At 44.7% G+C, this 21,358-nt stretch overlaps 1 protein-coding gene across 3 annotated transcripts in view; it reads left to right on the plus strand.

The window, feature by feature from the left end:
- The window catches only part of AKNA (AT-hook transcription factor), a 94,655-nt gene that overhangs the window by 35,148 nt on the left and 38,149 nt on the right, over window positions 1–21,358 (plus strand). For all 3 annotated transcript variants that reach the window (XM_040322970.1, XM_040322968.1, XM_040322971.1), the window contains exons 5-12: window positions 488–644; window positions 5,036–5,172; window positions 8,992–9,051; window positions 9,146–9,267; window positions 11,077–11,257; window positions 13,856–13,995; window positions 17,009–17,473; window positions 19,560–19,770. In XM_040322970.1, coding sequence (XP_040178904.1) covers window positions 488–644; window positions 5,036–5,172; window positions 8,992–9,051; window positions 9,146–9,267; window positions 11,077–11,257; window positions 13,856–13,995; window positions 17,009–17,473; window positions 19,560–19,770 — 1,473 coding nt within the window. The remainder of the gene's footprint in view (window positions 1–487; window positions 645–5,035; window positions 5,173–8,991; window positions 9,052–9,145; window positions 9,268–11,076; window positions 11,258–13,855; window positions 13,996–17,008; window positions 17,474–19,559; window positions 19,771–21,358) is intronic.

The following is a 21,358-nucleotide window of genomic DNA, read 5'->3' on the forward strand; positions in this document are numbered from 1 at the left end:
TTCTCCAGCAACAATAATTTCTCTCTAGAACAAAAATGTTTTCCCCCCAGCAACAATAGATTTTCCCACCAACAATAGATTCCCCCTCAGCAACAATAGAAATGTTTTTTTTTTATTGTCAATTTTTTTTTTTTTAAACATTAAAAAAAAATCTAAAATATTTTTGTTCAAAAATGTAAAAAAAGAATAAAAAAAAAAAAGGATAATTCACACAGCTTCTCCAGGTAGGCTGTAAGGGCCCCGTGATTTCTAACAGCAGCCCTGATACCACGTGGCAACTTGTAAGTTGGGTCTTGTTTGAGAGAGAGTAGCGGTGGTCTATTAATAAGAACCATATTTGTTTTTTCTGTTCGATTTATAGATGTAGATATTCTCAGTTCATTCTACAATTTTTTGCATTGTCTGTCATAATGTACTACCAGTATTAATATAAAGAACAAAAGGTTGAAACGCCATATTTTAATAAAAAAAGTCTTTTTTTCCGCAGGTACATCTTTACTCTGACCCCGCACAACCAAGCCACAGTGTTCAAATGGGAACGGTCATGCAAGGATCAAAAGTCATGGAGTTCACCATATCTCATGCCCAGGCAGCAACCTTCAGCTCAGTGAATGAGGACAATGCCATATCCAAAAATGACACAGGTACATGGAGGATGTATTTTTGGACTACATAAAAGTCACTGGATATAAACTATACACCAATTTCTAGGGGCCAGATTCACAAAGAGATACGACGGTGTATCTACAGATACACCATCGTATCTCTGACTTACACTGGTCCTATCTATGCGCCTGATTCATAGAATCAGATACGCATAGATAGGACTAAGATCTGACAGTGTTACACTGTGTTACACTGTCGGATCTTTTTTTAAATTTAAAAATGGCGCCGGGGGCGTTCCCGCTGATTTACGATAAATAATATGTAAATCAGCGAGATACGCAAATTCACGAACGTACGCGGACCCGTCGCAGTGTTCTTACGTCGCTTCCATAGCGGTTTTCCCGTCGTATACTTACCCCTGCTTTCATCAGGCGCAGCCAATGTTAAGTATAGCTGGCGTTCCCGTGTCGAATTTGAATTTTCCAACGTCGTTTGCGTACGCCGATTCACGAACACGCGCGTCGCAAGTCCCGCTCACGTCGAAACCACTGACGTCCTAGTGACGTCAGTGGGAGCAATGCACTCCGGGAAATTCCCCGGACGGCGCATGCGCATTTAAATCGGCGCGGGAACGCGCCTGATTTAAATAGTACACTCCCCCTAGCCGCGGAATTTGAATTCCGCCGGGGGATTTAGGATCTGCCGTCGCAAGTTTGGAGGTAAGTGGTTTGTGAATTAGCCACTTGCCTCCTAAACTTGCGGGAGCGGATCTTAATTCACGTAGATCAAGCGGATCTATAGATCCGCTGAGCTGCGTGAATCTGACCCTAGGAGTTTTTCTACGGCTGGTAGGGTTTGGTCCCATTCAACTGGACTTGTTCTATAATGGTGAAGATGTTTCACTGCTTATCCATGCAGCTTCTTTAGTTCTAATGAGTGCAGATGTGCCTCGGATCAGCTAGGAAACGTTGGTAACATTACAGAACAAGCCCAGTTGAATGAGACGAACTCCAACTAGATATACCATGACCTGGATAGATGAGAACCTTCACATGCCTGTTCTTGTATGGTTTACTAAGGTCCTTCATGGAAGTAGATCAAAGCTTATAAATTATTTCAAAGTCTTGACAGAGTTTCAGCTATGTTATTCAAAATATGAGAGGTGAAATTAGAACTCTTTAGTGCATAGAAGGTAAGACCTAATGGAAAAGAGCCAAAGGCTGCTTGAGGCCAATTAGCATCAATAATCACAGGTCAGAAAAAGGGGGGGGGGGGTGTTGATTGGGACTTTCGAGGCACTGATAGAAGACCATAAAGGTGATATAAAACAATATTTATTTACATACAATGTACAGTATAAAAAACATTTGGGACAGACCCCACAAATCAGATCAGGTAACAAGACCATCTGTGTCTAATGGGTGGAGCCATTGACCTCGACCGGTTTCGCGGTTGTACCGCTTCTTCAGGAGGGTCAATGCTGGTCAAGGCGATCAGGTCCTGGGTCTGATAGTCCCCCCGTGGCGCACAAGGGGGATAATTAGGATGGGCTCAGAAGGACTATAAGAAATTTATAGAAACTGGGGCAGAGTGGAAGCGGGGTGAATCAATTGATGCGGCAAAAACAAGGTGTCCGGTATGGATGTAAAGGACAATGTGCCAGGCGCAAAATGATGAACTCGCTGCGTGTCCCCAGGGAGAGCAGCCGTGCTATCTCTATCTTAGACACGCAGCGAGTTCATCATTTTGCGCCTGGCACATTGTCCTTTACATCCATACCGGACACCTTGTTTTTGACGCAGCAATTGATTCACCCCACTCCCACTCTGCCCCAGTTTCTATAAATTTCTTATAGTCCTTCTGAGCCCGTCCTAATTATCCCCCTCGTGCGCCACAAGGGGAATATCAGACCCAGGACCTGATCGCCTTGACCAGCATAGACCCTCCCGAAGAAGCGGTACAACCGCGAAACTGGTCAAGGTCAATGGCTCCACCCATTAGACACAGATGGTCTTGTTACCTGATCTGATTTGTGGGGTCTGTCCCAAATGTTTTTTATACTGTACATTGTTGTATGTAAATAAATATTGTTTTATATCACCTTTATGGTCTTCTATCAGTGCCTCGAAAGTCCCAATCAACACCCCCCCTTTTTCTGACCTGTGATTATTGATGCTAATTGGCCTCAAGCAGCCTTTGGCTCTTTTCCATTAGGTCTTACCTTCTATGAATTAAACGGGATGCTGGCACATTTGATTTATTTTATAGCTAGCCTAACAGAGGCAATACTCTCCCTTCTTGAACTCTTTAGTGCAGGCATGTCCAAAGTCTGGCCCACGGTTCCGGTTTTGAACGGCTCGCCTGGTTATCTAAACATATATATTTTTTGGTAATAAAAAAAAAAAAAAAAGCCGCGCGGCTTTTTTTTTTTTTACCATTTATTGCTTTTGTTTATCCAACGTCAGCTGCTGCCTATAGACTCTGTTGTGGGAGCGCGGTTTTTTTGTTTTCCATATATATTTTTTGTTGCCCCTGACAATCTCTGAGCACCGGGGCCACAACAGATATATAGGCTGGCTGCCTTGGAGGGGACAGGGAGGAGGCGGGACGAGTGCCGTGCATACAGGAGGAGATTTTCCTGTTTACAGGCGGCCTCTGCAATAGGAAGTCCCGTCTCTGGCGCTGCCATTGGACGACTGTTCTATCCATCAAAGGAGGCGGGACTTTCTATTAAAGAGGCCGCTGTGTAAACAGGAGATTCTCCTGTAGGTAATCTTTGGCACTCGTCCTGCCCCCTCCCTGTCCCTTCCAAGGCTGCATTCCTGGAAATGGTGGGTGCAGCATTCCTGGCAATGGTGGGTGCAGCATTCCTGACAATTGGGGGGTCTGCAGGTGGGCACTGACCCTTATTTAAGTTCACAGTTCTTTATTTAAAAATTACGTTTTTTTCCCTGAAACTTCAATCTTAAAGTTGTATGTTATACGCCAATAAATACGGTATATCCAAATAATACGTCTGAGCTCATCTCTTCACCACACACAGACACAAAGGCCAGAGAATTCTTGTTGGGTAGAGTATTAGTGCTCGGACGAACACACTTAGGGCCAGATCCTCGAAGTTACGCTGGCGTATCTATTGAAACGCCGCGTAACTTCTACTTTGCTCCGGCGTATCTTTGTTTTGTATCCACAAAACAAGATACGCCTGAAGCTGGGCTAGATCCGACTGGCGTATGTCTTAGTACACCGTCGGATCTAAGGTGCATATTTAAGCTGGCCGCTAGGTGGCGTTTCCGTCGATTTCTGCGTCGAGTATGCAAATTAGCTAGATACGGCGATCCACGAACGTACGTCCGGCCAGCGCATTTTTTTACGTCGTTTCCGTAAGGCTTTTTTCGGCGTATAGTTACCCCTGCTATATGAGGCGTATCCTATGTTAAGTATGGCTGTCGTTCCCGCATCGAATTTTGAATTTTTTACGTTGTTTGTGTAAGTCGTTCGCAAATAGGGCTTTGCGTAGATTGACGTTCACGTCGTAAGCCCTGGCTTGTTGCGGGTTAATTTCGAGCATGCGCACTGGGATACCCTCACGGACGGCGCATGCGCCGTTAAAAAAAAACGTAATTTACGTCGGGTCAAGACGTATTTACATAAAACACGCCCCCATCACATCCATTTGAATTGCGCGCCCTTACGCCGCCAAAGTTACACTACGCCGCCGTAACTTACGGCGCAAATTCTTTGAGGATAAGAAAAATACACTGTAAGTTACGGCGGCGTAGTGTATCAGAGATACGCTACGCCGGCCGCAACAATGCGCCAGGCTACGTGGATCTGGCCCATAGACCGAATTGTAATGGTTCAAAGAATGTCAGGCAAAATGGTCGGCCCTCACACATGTTCACTTCATCAAATCTGGCCTTCTTTGAAAAAAGTTTGGACTCCCCCTGCTTTAGTGTATAAAAACTTTTTTTTTATTGGTCTTGGAATTAAGCAAAGAAGGGTTAGGTGCTCTATTATGTTTTTACTGCTGTCTGTGTCTGTGGTGGGGAGGGGGGGTTGACTTTATTTGTCCTGGTGACACCTGTCACTTGGATTAAAAGTAGGGAAAAAACCTGCACCAGAACTTGAACCAGAGGAGGGTACATATGCAATGGCCACCCACTGAACTTGAGTCATTCTAATGGAGGTACCTGCAACCGCATGCATGTGGGGTTCAAGGGTGTAAAGCATTGGATTCCTGTTTACAGACAAACATTAGTGTAGCCCTCACTGTAGTATCACTTAAAAATTAAGGCAGGCATATTCGTTGTACTTTTTTTACCATGTATTGCACCCGGGCCAATATACCCGTACAAGTGTGTGCGGTGGCCCATAGCTACACTATATATAATTACATCTACTTTAAAATGTCTCTGCTTGCTCCTAGGCTCCTCTGCTCCACTGAATCAGTCAGCAAGTCCCTCAGATGCCACGTTACCAGGTACCTCAGGTTCTTCCCTTCTCCAGGGACCTGAAGACAGTGCTTCCATTCTAAGATCACACCTGGAGACCCTTCATAGAGAGGTTAGTGTATATCCCTTACATTTACACTGGACCCATGTAAGACCTGTAAGACCTCCACATTGCTAAAACTGTCCATACACTAGTAAAAAAAAAAAAATGAATTTTAAGAACGTCCATTAAATTTTTGACAAATTGGCATTGGTTTCCAACCGTAGTGAGGAGAGAATTCGAAAGAATTGGATGGAAAATTTGTTTCCAGAGCAAATGGAATTCTTTTGTTCCAAAATATAATGTTAAAAACAAACACAATATTTAAGTACTTTTGAATGACATTCGTCAAGCCATCAAAAATACTGAGAATCTTTGTATTACTATTCAGGAATTATGGGGCCCCTTACACAGCTTCAGGCATGGGCCCCTTGGAGCAGAGAACCGCGGGGGGGGGCTGCCGCCTGAAATTGAGAAGCGGGGGGGGGGGGGGGCCCTTTACAAAAAAAGAAGAAATAAAGAAAAGTATATATAAAAAATCCGGGGCCCTTTGATAAAAAGAAAAAAATATATATAAAAAATATATATTGATTTTATTTAAAAAGGGGGGTTGCCATCCAGGGCCCTGGGGACCTCTGGGCCCTTTAATAAAAAAATGTTTTATGAAAAGAAATTACGAAAAAAATGGGAGTTGCCATCCGGGACCTCTGGGCCCTTTAATAATAATAATAATAATAAAAAAACAAATATATAAAAATAAAAATAAACATTTATAAAAAAAAAAAGGGGGGGGTTGCCATCCAGGGCCCTGGGGACCTCCTCTGAGCCCTTTAATAAAAACAAAATATATATATATATATATATATATATATATATATATATATATATATATATATATATATATTTTTTTTTTTTTAATTATAAATATATAAAAAGAAATAAAATAATATAAAAAAAAAATTATAAAAAAGGGGGGTTGCCATCCGGGCCCCTGGGGACCTCCCGGACCTCTAAAAAGAAAAAAAAATTGGCCCTTTAATAAAAAATAAAATATATTTAAAAAAATATCCCTGGGGACCTCCAGACCCCTTACAGTACCCCTGTACCACCCTGATGGCGGCCCTGTTACTATTAGTATGATTATTTGCACAAATGTTTGTTCCAAAAACATTAGCTTATGGCTTTTTGTGCATTGATTACATCAGGGCTCTAAGGAACACGGTGCAAACCCAATTCTCCGGAGGAATGGAAGGTTTCTATGGAGAATGAAAACTGCCGGTACTGATGCACACTATTTTTAGTGCAGATCTTCTCAGGCTTTGTATAGGTTATCCAAGGTACACCCAGTAGCAGTTGAATGCCCTGCAGAGATATATTATACAGTACATCTGAAGCATGTCCCTTAATGGAGAATGAAATAAATAGGATTTTTGTACTCACTGTAAAATCATTTTCCTGGAGTCCATTGAAGGTTATTGAAACTCTTCAAATTCTAGACTATTTGTTTATACTTCTTTCTATCTATAGATTGCTAGACCAGATAGTCTAGAAATCCAGTAATTCCTGTGTCCCTCAAGGGACGATGACAACATTTTTATTTTTATACTCACTGTAAAATCCTTTGGTGTCCTTTTATGAAAGTGCGGAAAAATACCGCTTTTCAGTTCTCAGGCCCCATACACACGAGAGGATTTATATCCGTATCCGCGGATAAATCCTCTCGAGGATTTCAGCAGATTTCTATGCGATGGCGTGTACACACCATCGCATTGAAATCCGCGCCGAAATCCTCTGGCGATGACGTGTCGCGCCGTCGCCGCGATTATGACGCGGCGACGGGCGCGACGCTGTCATATAAGGAATTCCACGCATGCGTCAAATCATTACGACGCGTGCGGGGAATCCCTTTGGACGGATGGATCCGGTGTCTGTACAGACGAGCGGATCCATCCGTTGGGATGGACTTCAGCAGATGGATTTGTTGAGCATGTCAGCAAATATCCGATCTGCTGGAATCCATCCCAGGGGAGATTTATCCGCGGATAAATATCCGCCGGAGTGTACACACCATAGGATCTATCCGCTGAAACCCATTCGCTGGGATTTATCTGCGGATAGATTCTATGGTGTGTATGGGGCCTCAGGCATTCTCAGGGGAGATCGCTCTCCTCTGAGTGCCTGTTTATGAAACTTTGTAGATCGCTTCTCATGTTAAAGCGGAGGTTCACCCATAGAGAACACATTTTCCCCTTAGATGGATGCTCGTTTTGTCTAGGGGAATCGGCTATTTGTTTTAAAATATGAGCCATACTTATTGTTTACTAGATGCATCTTCTCCGCCGCTTCCGGGTATGGGCTGCGGGACTGGGCGTTCGTATTTTGATTGACAGTCTTCCGATAGGCTTCCGACGGTCGCATCCATCGCGTCACGATTTTCCGAAAGAAGCCGAACGTCGGTGCGCAGGCGCAGTATAGAGCCGCACCGACGTTCGGCTTCTTTCGGCTACTAGTGACGCGATGTATGCGACCGTCGGAAGCCTCTCGGAAGACTGTCAATCAAGAAGGAACGCCCGCTCCCGAAGACGGTAAGTACGGATCATATTTTAAAACAAATAGCCGACTCCCCTAAACAAAACGAGCATCCATCTATGGGGAAAAGAGGAGAAAAAACAGAAATGGGTGAACTCCCGCTTTAAGATGAGGAGCGATCTACAAACGGCTGGAAACTCCTGAGAACTTCTTCTCTCACTGTAATCTCGCGAGATGTAGCGGGATTACACTATGAGGAAGTGAAAAATACAAAAGTTGAACACGAATCAGCACACATTATACACCACATATTAATAAAATAATAAAGTTACATTCCCACCAAACAATATACATTAACCTAATTATTAAAAAATAGTTTTCATCTATAATTAAATCTCATACATGTGCCTATTTAAATGTGAATGGTGTATAGTATATGAATGGAATCCACATATCTAATGCAGCTATACACCATTCATAAAAATGAAAAATACATTTACAATCATTAAATATTTTTTTTTAATAAAGTATACAAATATAAACCCGTATAACTGTAATAGCACAGTCCATGTGTAAAACATATTTTAGGGTTTACAATTTTTTTGTTACTAATAAATTAGAAATGATATAAAAATGACTAATAATAGCATTTTAATGCAGGTAGAATTTATTTATATATATATATATGTATGTATGTATGTATGTATGTGTGTTTATTTTTATACGTATATATCTATATAAACATATATAGATATATACGTATAAAAATAAACACACATATACATACACTGTAAGGGCCAAATCCACAAAAGGGATACGCCGGCGTATCTACTGATACGCTGTCGTATCCCTGTTTCTATCTATGCGACTGATCCACAGAATCAGTTACGCATAGATATCCTTAAGATCCGGCAGGTGTAATAGTTTTACACTGTCGGATCTTACGATGCAGTACCTTGGCCGCCGCTGGTGGCATTTCTCGTCGAAATTCCGCGTCGGGTATGCAAATTAGCACTTACGGAGATCCTCCCACTGACACCAACAATGGGGCACTATGTTTTCCACTGATACCAATGATAGGATACTACTCCTCCTACTAATACCAATAATAGTGCACTACTCCTCCTACTGACCCCCAACACTGAGGCCCTATTTATTCTTACTGATGCTGGGCTCGGCACATTTTCTACCCCTGCTGGCCACAATCCGACCCTCCTAAAGTCTAAAGGACAGTAGACTGGCCCTTTGTTTGAAAAAGTTTGGAGACCCCTGCCCTAGAAGGATAGCTGAAATTTCATTGGGTGCTTTGTGCAACAGATCCAAATGCACTGTGCACCAATTAAACATCTTCATCTTTTGCAGGTTGACCTCTTTGAGGGGCTGTTGCAAGGAGGAAACCTGAATCCTGAAGAACAACAACAGGTAAAGGACAATGAATAAAGGAGGTCTGGTATCTCTCTAAACTGAATTCATTTCCTGTGTGTATGACCTTGCATATTGTACGTTTTCCATCCAGGCTGTGCGAGAGCTCCGTGGCTCTCTAGACGTACTGGAACGCAGGTACTTACAGGCCCAGGAGCAGTATCGCCAAGAACAGCGACGCACTGGGCGTCCATTTCAGGAACTGGATCCACAGAGGTAAGCAAATGGACATTGTATAGAGAGGAGAGCGTTCAATGCTTTTCAAAACCTAGGCAAGTTGTTTTTATTAATTTAAAGGGGTTGTAAAGGTTCATGTTTTTTCACCTTAATGCATGCTATGCATTAAGGTGAAAAAACGTCTTACGATCACTGCCCCCCCCCCCCCATTTTACTTACCTGATCCCTGGAAAGTCAATCAACTCCAATGACGCGGGGGGGGGGGGGGGTGGTTGTCAACCTAGCCCTGGAGTCGGCGGCTATGGACGGCAAATACAGGACTCGGGAGCACGCCCGCAAGGTAACCCCCTTGGGAGAGCGCTTCTCAGAGGGGGTTATCAGAAGCGTGGAGGAGCCGAGACAGCCGCCGAGGGACCCCAGAAGACGAGGATCGGGGCCACTCTGTGCAAAACAAGCTGCACAGTGGAGGCAAGTATAACATGTTTGTTATTTAAGAAAAAAAAAAAAGCTTTAGTATCACTTTAAGAAAAAACATGTAATATATTGCAGGCTACCCATCCTTAGAGGTGCTGGCTGAATGGGTTTTGTAGTACACTGAGATAGTTGGCAACAATGGCCCAGATTCAAAGAGATCTGCGCTATATTTGCGGAGGCGCAGGGCAACGATTTTGCCTTGCGCCCACGCAAATATTTTCCGCTGCCCTCGATTCACGGAGCAGTAGCTCCGTAAATTGCGAGGGCGCGCCGGCAAAATTGCCCGGTGTAAGCGCGCGCAATGTAAATGATCCCACCGGGGGCGGGAATCATTTAAATTAGGCGCGCTCCCGCGCCGAGCGTAGAGCGCATGCTCCGTCGGGAAACTTTCATCGCAAGGAGGTCATTTGCTTCAAAGTGAACGTGAATGGCGTCCAGCGCCATTCACGAATCACTTACGCAAACGACGTGAAATTCAAATTTCACGTCGCGGGAACGGCGGCTATACTTTAGCATTGGCTGCCCCTACTATTAGAAGGGGCAGCCTTACGCTAAAGATGCCGTACGGAAACTCTGTACCTTGCGTACGCAGGGCCCGCGCAACATTGTGAATCAGCGTAAGTATGCAATTTGCATACTATACGCTGACCACAATGGGAGCGCCCCCTAGCGGTCAACGCAAGAATGCAGCCTAAAATCTGCGGGCATAAGAGCCTTATGCCACGCAGATTTTAGGCTGCAGTCTGCGTAACGGGTTCTCTGAATCAGGAGAACTCGTTACGCCGGCGCAAGTCAGCAATTGCGCTGCGTAACCTATGGTTACGCAGGCGCAATTGCTTACTGAATCTGGGCCAATGTAACTGATAACACTCCAGCATAGGCAGAGTTCACAAAAAGTTGAAGAGAATTTTAAATGTGCAATACTAGGTGTGGACGTTTCCCTTTCAGGAAGGTGTCCTTAACCACTTCCCCCTCAAGTTATTTTTTTCATTCTTTGCACATCTGCATTTTTGGCTATGTTGCACAATATTTGCACAGCTGTTTATTTTCATGAATTTTTTTGTGAAACGCATGCAATATAATACCAGATTTTTGGTATATAGAAAATAAAAGACGAACCTTTACAGCCCCTTTAAGCAGATCAAAACATGTTTCAGAAGATATATTTGCTTCTTCAGGGTAATAATAAGGTATATCCATTCTAGAAAATAGCATACAAAAAGTAAATGACAAAGAAATAGCAAAAAAACAAACAAAACACAAATCTAATAATTTGGGATGTTGGCAGGATATTGTACTTTAATATATCAGAATATATCATTTGGCTCTAAACTTTAATATGTACTGATATGAGGCATCTCTTCTTCTTCACAGAGAACTTGCAGAATCCATATTTCAACTGGGAGTCCAACTGGATGAAGTACAAGAAAGAGTAGACCATTCCACCTTGTCCAATCCCAGCACAGACCTTACACGTACTACTCACCATTTAGATAATGCCCCATTACCATCAGCAGTGGTGCCTATTCCAACAACTCAGACCCCGTACCCACGGGTGAGTAACACATGGCCTCATGAATGCCCCCTAAAGGGATGAATTTAGTTGATATGGGTAGTACATGTCATGTAGTAGTATTGATGGACAAAATCCAAGATCTCATTAGTAAAGGGTTAAGCCCCATACACACTGAGACAATTGGGCAAACGATCTGCCGTTTTTCCGCAATGTTGCACAGCAAGTTGGAAACCGAGGATAGAAATACCGTATATACTCGAGTATAAGCCAAGTTTTTCAGCAAATTTTTTTGTGCTGAAAATGCCCCCCCTTGGCTTATACTCGAGTCACCTTTTTGCGCCTGATCTCCCGGAATTTGGGGGCCCTGTACTGGCTAGTCGTAGGTCCCCTGGACCCCAAACTTGGCACACATGTAGCCCCATTTCTCCTCTATAAGTTGTCTAGGAGACATACGGCTGGGGAGCACCAATTTTTTAAAGCCGGGCACCCCTTCCATAGACTCCCATGTTAAACGTCAGTCTAGTCATGGACACAGTGAGGCATGGGCAGAGTGAGGCATGCACATGGACACCCTCGGCTTATACTCGAGTCAATACGTTTTCCCATTTTTTTGTGGTAAAATTAGGTGCCTCGGCTTACATTCTGGTCGGCTTATACTCAAGTATATAGGATAATGTAAGAAAATTCTCGTACGACAAAGCCTTTATTTGTTGTTTCTGATCATGCGCAGTCTTTTGTATCTGATAATTCTCATATGAAAACGGTACACATTAAAATGAAAATTGTTTGTTCTGTTCCCAAGATGAGAAAAATTTTGGAGTTTGCCCCCTACAGAAATTTTCGCTCAGAAGGTCGGAATAGGCTGTCGAATGTTGTTTACACACTATCAGAAAATCCTATGATCGTTCCTCAGACGGAAATGTTTGCCCGATATTTTTATAGCGTGTACGGGGCATTAGTTCACCATTCAGAAAAAATGTAAACCAACACCCCTCCCCCAGTGCCCTCTGTACTTACCACGGTGGGCGATTTGTTTTCAGTGCACACTCAGCCGGTGCATCGGTTTGGGGTGATTTGAAATCCCCACTCCTCGTCCCCTTCTTTCTGTAGGGGCTCCGGGAGGGATCAGAGCAGTTCTGATTGGTCAAAGCTGTCCAGTGTCAGCGCTGACCAATCAGAACTGCTCTGATCCATCCCTCAGAGGTAAGTATAGCAGGGATCAGAAGTTAGGGTGTGTGATGCTCACCTTTTCATAGTTTCTGAAAGGTGAACTTACACTTTAAAACGGAGGTCCGCCCACACCTTGAAATACTAAAAGTCAGCAGCTACAAATCCTGCAGCTGCTGACTTTTAATATATGAACACTTACCTGTCCAGGGAGCCCACAATGTCGGCACCACAGCCAATCTTCAGATCGACTGTCGGGTGCAGCCGCCGCCATTGCCGGTAAGGGAATCCGGAATGAAGCCTTTCGGCTTCACAGCCGGTTCCCTACTGCACAAATGCAAAGCACGCTGCGATTTCAAATTGGCCCGGTGGTGGAGGAAGGAAGGAAGGAAGGAAGGAAGAGGAGGCTGAACTTCCGAGAGACGGCACCGTGGCCTCATCTCCCAGAAGTGGGGAAGGGGACCTGTCAAAAACAGGAAGAACAAGTGGAAGTCCCACTTTTGGGTGAAACTCTGCTTTAAGTGCTGTTTGCAAGTTAAAGAGTATGTGGTTTTACTCTATAGGAGGGGAATCCGCTGAGGGGCACATACCCTTAAAAGAAAATATCTAGGCCCAGATTCACGTAGATCGGCGCATCTTTCTGCCGGCGTAGCGCATCTCATATGCGCTACGCCAACGTAATTCTGAGAGGCAAGAGCAGTATTCACAAAGCACTCGCTCCCAAACTTGCGCCGGCGTAACGTAAATTGGCCGGCGTAAGCCCGCCTAATTCAAAGTAGGTTGAAGGAGGGCGTGATACATGTAAATGAACCGTGACCCCATGCAAATGAATGGCCGAACGAACGGCGCATGCTCAGAATCACGTTGCATATACTCCCTAAGATACGACGGCTCAATGCCTACGACGTGAACGTAACCTACGCCCAGCCCCATTCTCGTACGACTTACATAAACAACGTAAAATACGACGGCTGTTCCGACGTTCATAACCTAACATGACTTACCCCTGCTTTATGTGGGATAACTTTACGCCGGACGTACGCCTTACGTAAACGGCGTCGACTACTGCGACGGGCGTAAGTACGTTTGTGAATCGGCGTATCTAGGTCATTTACATATTCGACGCGTAAATTAATGGAAGCGCCCCTTGCGGCCAGCGTAAGTATGCGCCCAAGATACGACGGCGTAGGAGACTTACGTTGGTCGTATGAAGCCAAAATTCAGGCGTATCTTGTTTGCTGAATAAGGCGCATAGATACGAAGGCCCATCCGTGGACTTACGCGGCGCATCAGAAGATACGTCGGCGTAAGTCCTTTCTGAGTCCGGGTCCTACTAATTTGGCATCGCCTTTTCATTTTATTTTAGATTTTATATGTTAGCCCAGTTTTATTCATAAAATTCACCTGCAGCCATACAATTGCAATATACAGTAGTATGTTCTACAATTATCCTCATGTCTCCGTCTCTAGGTCACATCCCCAGGGCCTCCTGGACCTTCTGGTAATGCTATGGATACATCATATAAAGAGGATCCAGAAGAATGTTTACCTCAACCAGTCCGTTTTAAACACACGCAGCTGGAAAGGGATTATGGCACCTTGCTATCCACGTAAGTGTGCACGGCATCCACCTCGTCTTTTCAACATTCTGCATTGTGCCAGGTTAATGCGATGGAGCTACATTGCATCATTGTGGGTTAGCCATCAGGCTTGGGCTACAGATTCTGTTAAAGTGGAGCTCCACCCAAAAGGGGCAGTTCCACTTAAGGGCTCCCATCCCCCCAGGTTGTTTATGAAACTGAGCTTTTGGGGAGGGGGGGGGGGCAGATACCCGAATTGAAAGGTACCAGCTCCCACTTTCATTCCGGTCGCCTTAAGCGATCGGAAGCAGAAGTTCTCCTTCCCAAAGTCTTCTGGGACCAGTGGGCACCTGGTTGTGAAGCCCCAAGCTGTGCCTATAATGAAGATGCCGGCACCGGCGCCACCGAGGGAGAACACCTGGTGAAAATGGCTGGGGTGAGTGCACAACTGCATCGTGGAACAGGTGAGTGGCTGTTTTAATAAACAAACATTTTTGGAATTCTGCTTTAAGGTGCATATGAAGTTACATAGTTACATAGTTAGTCAGGTTGAAAAGTGGGGGTGTTAAGAATGATATAGGGGTGAAGTGGGGGTGATAAGGAACTTGAAGAATCCCCATCACTGTGTCACATAGATCAAATGATGAAAAAAGTAACCTGTGTGGGTGCAGGGCCGTTTGAAGGAATTTGGGGGCCCCAAGCAAAATGGACATGGAGGCCCCACCAACCCCCCCCCCCCCACATGCACGCACGCAAAGCCTCCCCATGTTCTTTTTACTCCCCCCTCCCTATGTTCTTTTTACACCCCCTACCGGGTCCATACCATGTGGCAGGAGATTCAGTTTCCTGTTCCCGGCCGGACTGAAAGGAAGTGAGCACTCAGTGTGCACTTCCTGTCAGTCCGGCCAGGAACAGGAAACTGAATTCCAGCCAGAGTCCGGACTGACAGGAGGAAGGAAGAGGAGCTCGGCCACGCTACAGAGAAGGGGAAGTGACAACTCAAGGCAGCAGTGCTGCAGGCTCTCTATAGAGCGCTCAGGCGGCTGCAGCATATTGGGAGTGCGGCAGGGGCCCTTTTTGGGGCCCCAGGCCAGCTCGGGGCCCCAAGCATTTGCTTGGTTTGCCTGCCTTGTAGCGACAGGCCTGTGTGGGTGCTTCAGCAAGTCAGGCTCTCTGGCACTATACTTTGCTAGACAGTGTCAGGCTGACCATGGAAACACCAGGCCACCTTTGGCATTGGACTGGTATGTGGATGGGCAGATACCATGCCACCCACAAATGCCATTTAGCACATTTATGCTTGATGTAGCTGAAGCAAGGACACATGTAGGCAATTGCAGTCTACTTTCTCCACTGCAGGTGGTGCTCCCTCACAGTGGCGCCACAGTTGGAGAGGTTGTTAAGAGGAACACAGTTCCTTCATGGTTTTCTGGGTCACTGATACCCAATTGGATGCTGCCCCATGTAAATCTAGTAGCCATCTTGTGTCAGGCAAAGCCTATTTAAAGGCCCTAGCTCCCAGGGTTGGCACACTTTTTGCGAGTCGGTAGTGTGAGGAAAGGTACCCCGCCAGTTAGGGACAGTACTAGCACTAGGGAAAGGTTCCTGATGAGGAGGTAAATTGTTGGGACGTAACTTCATTGGACCTTTTCATGCTTGGGACCGAGGTGGCCAGGTCGCATGCTGCTTTAACAGACGCCGTCAACCTGACCGATACCTGTCATCTTCACATTGGAAACTGTGTACCCGTTTGGGCAGACGTCCCTCTGGGTTATTGTGAACTGTCACTGCCTTACGTCAATATAAGTTTTCTCTTGCACCTGACTGTATGAATTATTGCTGCCGCATTACGCTGCACCCCACCTACTCTCATTCCCTTCTAAATCTTGTATACAAGGGGTTAGTCCTCTCTAACCAATTCAGAAGAGCATAGGGAAAACCGACTGATAGATCTGTAAATCCGAGCCTTATGTAAAGTAGCTGAATTATGAGATAGATGCACATTTCCAAATCACCTGATCATCACTATATGGCCTTGCGGGAGGGCCCAGTGTGGCCCTAAAATATTAGCTACACTTAACATGTGTGACTTTGCACCAATTCATAATGTTAGCACCGGAAAGTTGGTGACGTTTCCTCACTCCCATCTCTAAGCCAGACGTCATTCTAATAGTAGTTGGCATTGTTTTTTTTCCCACCTGATTTATTAGGTTTTGCCTTCATTATTTTTTAGTATTCATCTTCTTATAAAATAATATTGTTAGTAGCCATTTTGGCTTCACTTTGGCTGCAGATACAAGTACTTTCCCAGTTTGTTAATACCTGTATGTAAGCGGGGTGAGGCGATTCACTGAGGGAGACACACGTAAAGTTCTTTGAACAAGGTAACGTTTATTACCGAGAGGCGGTAGTAGTAACAGTCTTTACAATCAAACGGCAAATGGTTCCTCTCCAGGCATGGAGGCACAGATATGCAGTACAGATACTAGTTCTAAGCGATGTGGCTTTCTGAGTATCACAGGCACTTCCCACTTAATGGTACATTATATACCCCAGTTCACAATGCTTATTGGAAGAGGCTGGAAAAAACACATTACCCGTAGCAGCTGGGAGTCTTTCATTCGACCAAGGTTACCACTGCAGGACTCCGTAGGACCCTTAAACTATCCCTCACAGGCCGGAACACTCTCCCTGGCTTCTCCTGTCTCTCCCTCACAAGCAGGGTCTCTGTCCCTATCTACATCCACACGTGTTCTCCCTAAAAACTTGCCTGACCTTTACTATAAAAAGAAACCACCCAAAGATGGTCGCCCAAATCTCTCGAGATCTCGTGCGGCCTATCAGAACAGAGGGCTCCTCCAAAATGGTGTTGGAGACACTATAGAGGCAGAAGTGTTAAACATAAATACATACAAAAAACATAACAATTTGACTGCAGTATGAACACATATGATTACTTTACCACTTGCTCTTGCAGCACTAGACTGCCCTATCACTGACAGCTGCTTACATGTATATTTTCTTTGTGCTTTTAATCCTATAGATATAGCAGTTTTAAGTCCCTTCCAGATGCTCTGGGACTGGAGCAGGACGAATGGCCTCAGCAACTTCCGCAAATTGCCAAACCACATGATCTCCAAGATGGCAACCCAGGACAGCAGCAGTTTCAAATCTCCAGAGCACAGGATCATGCACAAGCTAGAAGACCATCAGGGCTGATGACCCCTGTTAGTAATCAGAGTCATCATGCCCATGCACAGGCTGTCAATTTACAACCTAAGGCAAAGCGCCAATCTCCAAGAAGTCGTCAGCAGCGTCATTCAAGGTCCATTACTCCTCAGAGCTTTCCACTGGCTGGAAGTTTCACAGAGGATGGGCATGCTAATAGTCCAACTGGTGGCACCAATGTACCCGTCACACCATCTCCCACAGAGCAACGTAGAGCATCTTCTGTGTCTAGCACACATGGCATTGTTCCAGATGAGGAAACATCATCATCATCCAGAAGGTATTATATCTGTCTGTCCATTCGTTTTACCTGCATTGTGTACATACAGTATATAAAGGTTTAAGTGTAAGTATACCAAAAAGTAGTTCTCACTACCAGTTTTGACCATTAATTATCTACTCCCAAACCTCTGCTGGTTCTTCCCTCCCTGATGACGGCCCTGCATACCTTTACCACTCTAGATTAGCTTTAGAACACCCTGTAGTATCACACCTCCTTGATTCTCCATACAATTAAATACAACCTGTAGAATTTTCTCCATAGATTTTAGAAGACATGCAATTTACCGGCCCCTTCCCTTTCTGAATGAACATCGTTAGTGATCGGTAGTTTGTGTTTGGGTTTTGGGGTGCACACCCTAATGCAATAGGCTGCGCGCACCTATGAGTGTGAGTGCATTCTGGGGAATTCATAAGGAGTGTCTAAGAGAATCCCATCATGGCTTTTCACCGAAAATGTTGGTACAGACAACAGGTTCATGTATCTTCTGGAAACAGGTACATACATTTGGTGCAAGCACTGCATGTAGAGGCACAATGGGCACCCCATCTTCAGTTTAGCTGAACTTCTTCTTTGCCTCAGGCCCTCAGCAGCTTTCACAGACGACCCATCAGCCAAGGGCCTTTCAACCTGGGCCTGTGGGGTTCAGAGACACTAGTTCCCTATCAGATCAGTTCCCCTTGTGATTAACAAGCAGGCCGTGGAAATATTTCACAGCCCATAGACAGCCTGCTACTGGCTGTAGAATCCACCCACTGCCTGCTATCAATCACAAGTAAACTAGTCCCTCAGATTCCCCATCAAGGTTTTCCCACTGCCATTGTCATGGGCTACTAGGGGCCCATCAGCTGTGGAAGGAACAGTGTCCTTTATGACCAATGGCAGATGGGGAGACAAACATGCCGCCACTCTACTACACAGCGTGCAGAGACAGGCACTATGCCTTTCTCTGTACTCCAAGTTACAGTTGGTCTTAATTACCTCCAGTTTTATCTACGAACTGGAGGCAAGGGTCTATGAATTTAGGGCAGCCATAGCCTCAGTAAAAGCAGCACTATTAGGAACTACCTGGGTCGGTAAAGCTACAGGAGATATTAAAGCACCCTCTACCGTAGGTAGGTGCTAGAGTAGGATTTTTGTAGGAGAACTGTCAGTGCAGGTAAATTTAGGCAGGCCTATGCTTCAGGCTAGGCCTGCTTGTTTTGATCTGGGGGCAGGGAGTGGTTGGTGTAGCAGTGGGTATGACCACCTGTTCAGGGCTGCCATATGGGGACCTCCGGGCCCCTTACAAAAAAAAAAAGGGGGTTGCCATCCGGGCCTCTTACAGATGTACTGCCTGTACCCCCCTGATGGCGGCCCTGCACCTGTGCTCTAGTTCTGGGACGCCTCCCCTGCTTCCAGGGAGAATGGTCTGGAAGAGGGGCAGGGCACAGGACTGGAGTGGCAGGGAGCGCATGCGAGGAGCCCTGACCAATCCCCAATTGGAATTGGGTGGGGGCAGGCCTCCCATATAAGAGGAGGGGAAATAGTCTGCATGGTGATGCAAGGGAAGTGAATTTTGATATTATCTGTGCATCAGTTCCTCAAGGCTCAACCGAATTTCAAGTTCTTAACATGATGGCAAAGCAACATGTTCTTTGGGCATCCCATATTCCCCTTTCCCCCAAAATATTTTTATGCCTCAATTAACAAAAATAAAACAATGCAAATGACTGTTCATTGTCTCTGATGTGATAGATGGAGGTCTGGCAGCAGGCTGATATGGTGAATGTTAGTTACTAGTAGCAACCAAGTGCTACATTTAATTTCTCACATTGTGCATAAATAGGGGGATCTGTAATACCTTTTTTCTCCCTAATTGCATTTGTAGGTGCTGGAGAAGGTATTGCTTTTGCTCTTGTGTAATTGTACAGCATAAAGAAATGATAGGATTCCGTTTCATGAAGACAGTGTCTTATCACTTGTCAAAGCTCCCTCCATAACCTAGTATGGAAAAGAATGTGCAGTCCAGCACTCCCACCATTCATCGGTTACGTTGCCTGTGCTCAGTGTACATGTTAATAGATTTGTGTCTGTGTTCTGTCAGGATGTCGTATGGGTCAAAGACTTTCCCACAACGTGTATCACAGAGCTCCCCATTGCCCCAGCTGAAAGAACAGTCTCCTCGGACCCCCACCACCGAGTTTTCCGTCAGTGAGGAAAGCATCCAGGAATCGCCATCTCATAAAAGCATGAAGAATGTCATCCCTTCAACTCACAAAGTGTCACCAAGGACTCCTAAAGAAAGCATGGCACAGGTAGGACAAGGAATCAGACTATGTTCATACAAGTGATAGGCCGGCCCTATGATGGGACCGGGTGGTACCATGGGTACCAGGCAGCACTTTTAGGGGGGCAGCATATTTTTTGTGCTATAAATATATATATATTTTAACTTTTTGCTATAATAAATATCCCCAAAATTTAGAAAAATAAACAATTTTCTTCAGTTTAGGCCAATATGTATTCTTCTACATATTTTTGGTACCAAAAAAAAACAAAAACACACAATTAGCGTACATTGATTAGTTTGCGCAAAAGACATTGTGGCCGCCGGCAATTCACAGATCCCTTTATACTCCTGGATACATGTATAGAGCCATGGCAGGTCCTTTTATACGCCTATATGCATGTATAGAGCCATGACAGGCCCTCGTTATACTCCTTTATACATGTATAGAGCCACGACAGGTCCTCTTTATACATTTATAGAGCCATGACAGGTCCTCTTTATACTCCTATATACATTTATAGAGCCATGGCAGGTCCTCTTATATTCCTTTACATGTAAAGAGTCTTGACAGGTCCTCTATATACATGTATAGAGCCATGACAGGTCCTCTTTATACATCTATAGACCCATGACAGGCCCTCGTTATACTCCTTTATACATGTATAGAGTCATGTCAAGTACTCTTTATAGTCCTATATACATTTATAGAGCCATGACAGGTCCTCTTGATATTCCTTTACATGTAAAGAGTAATGACAGGTCCTCTTTATACTCCTTTATACATGTAGAGCCATGACGGGTCCCCTTTATTTATCATGATATAAAATAATGAATGTGGGGGCCTTTTGGTTGGCGTGATTTTTTTTCTGGGGGGGGGGGGGGGCAGCATTTCATTCTTGGTCCCAGGCAGCACAATGTCTTGGGCCGGCACTGCAAGTGATTGGTATTTACAAAAGTCTCACACTGTATGAAAAGCAGGACAGGGGGGAAAAAAAAGGAATGCAACACCGATTAACGGTATAGGTAAAGAGATTGATACATATCTGCCCAAGAGCTTGTAATTTGGCTCAGCAAATCCGATATACTCACCTCTGTCAAGTCTATTGGTTAAAACACCTTATTGCACAGTTGATATACAGTGCCTTGAAAAAGTCTTCATACCCCTTGAAATTTTCTAAATTTTTTGTCATGTTACAACCAAAAAAGTAAATGTATTTTATTGGGATTTTATGTGATAGATCAACACAAAGTGGCACATAATTGTGCAGTGGAAGGAAAATGATAAATGGCTTTCAAAGTTTTTACAAATAAATATGTGAAAAGTGTGGAGGGCATTTGTATGGCGCCTTATAATCCCTCTGATGTGAGCTTTTGGTTGGAAATTCCGACCATGTTTAGGCTCCATCGGAATTTTTCTGTCGGAATTTCCGCCAAGAAAAAAATTGAGAGCTGGTTCTCAAATTTTCCGACGGGAAAAGTTCTTGTCGGAAATTCCAATCGTCTGTATGCAATTCTGATGGAGAAATATCCTCTGCATGCTCGGAATCAAGTCGACGCATGCTCGGAAGCATTGAACTTCACTTTTCTCGGCTCGTCGTAGTGTTGTACGTCAC

Source organism: Rana temporaria, chromosome 9 (genome assembly GCF_905171775.1).
Source record: "Rana temporaria chromosome 9, aRanTem1.1, whole genome shotgun sequence".
NCBI classification, from domain to species: Eukaryota; Metazoa; Chordata; class Amphibia; order Anura; family Ranidae; genus Rana; species Rana temporaria.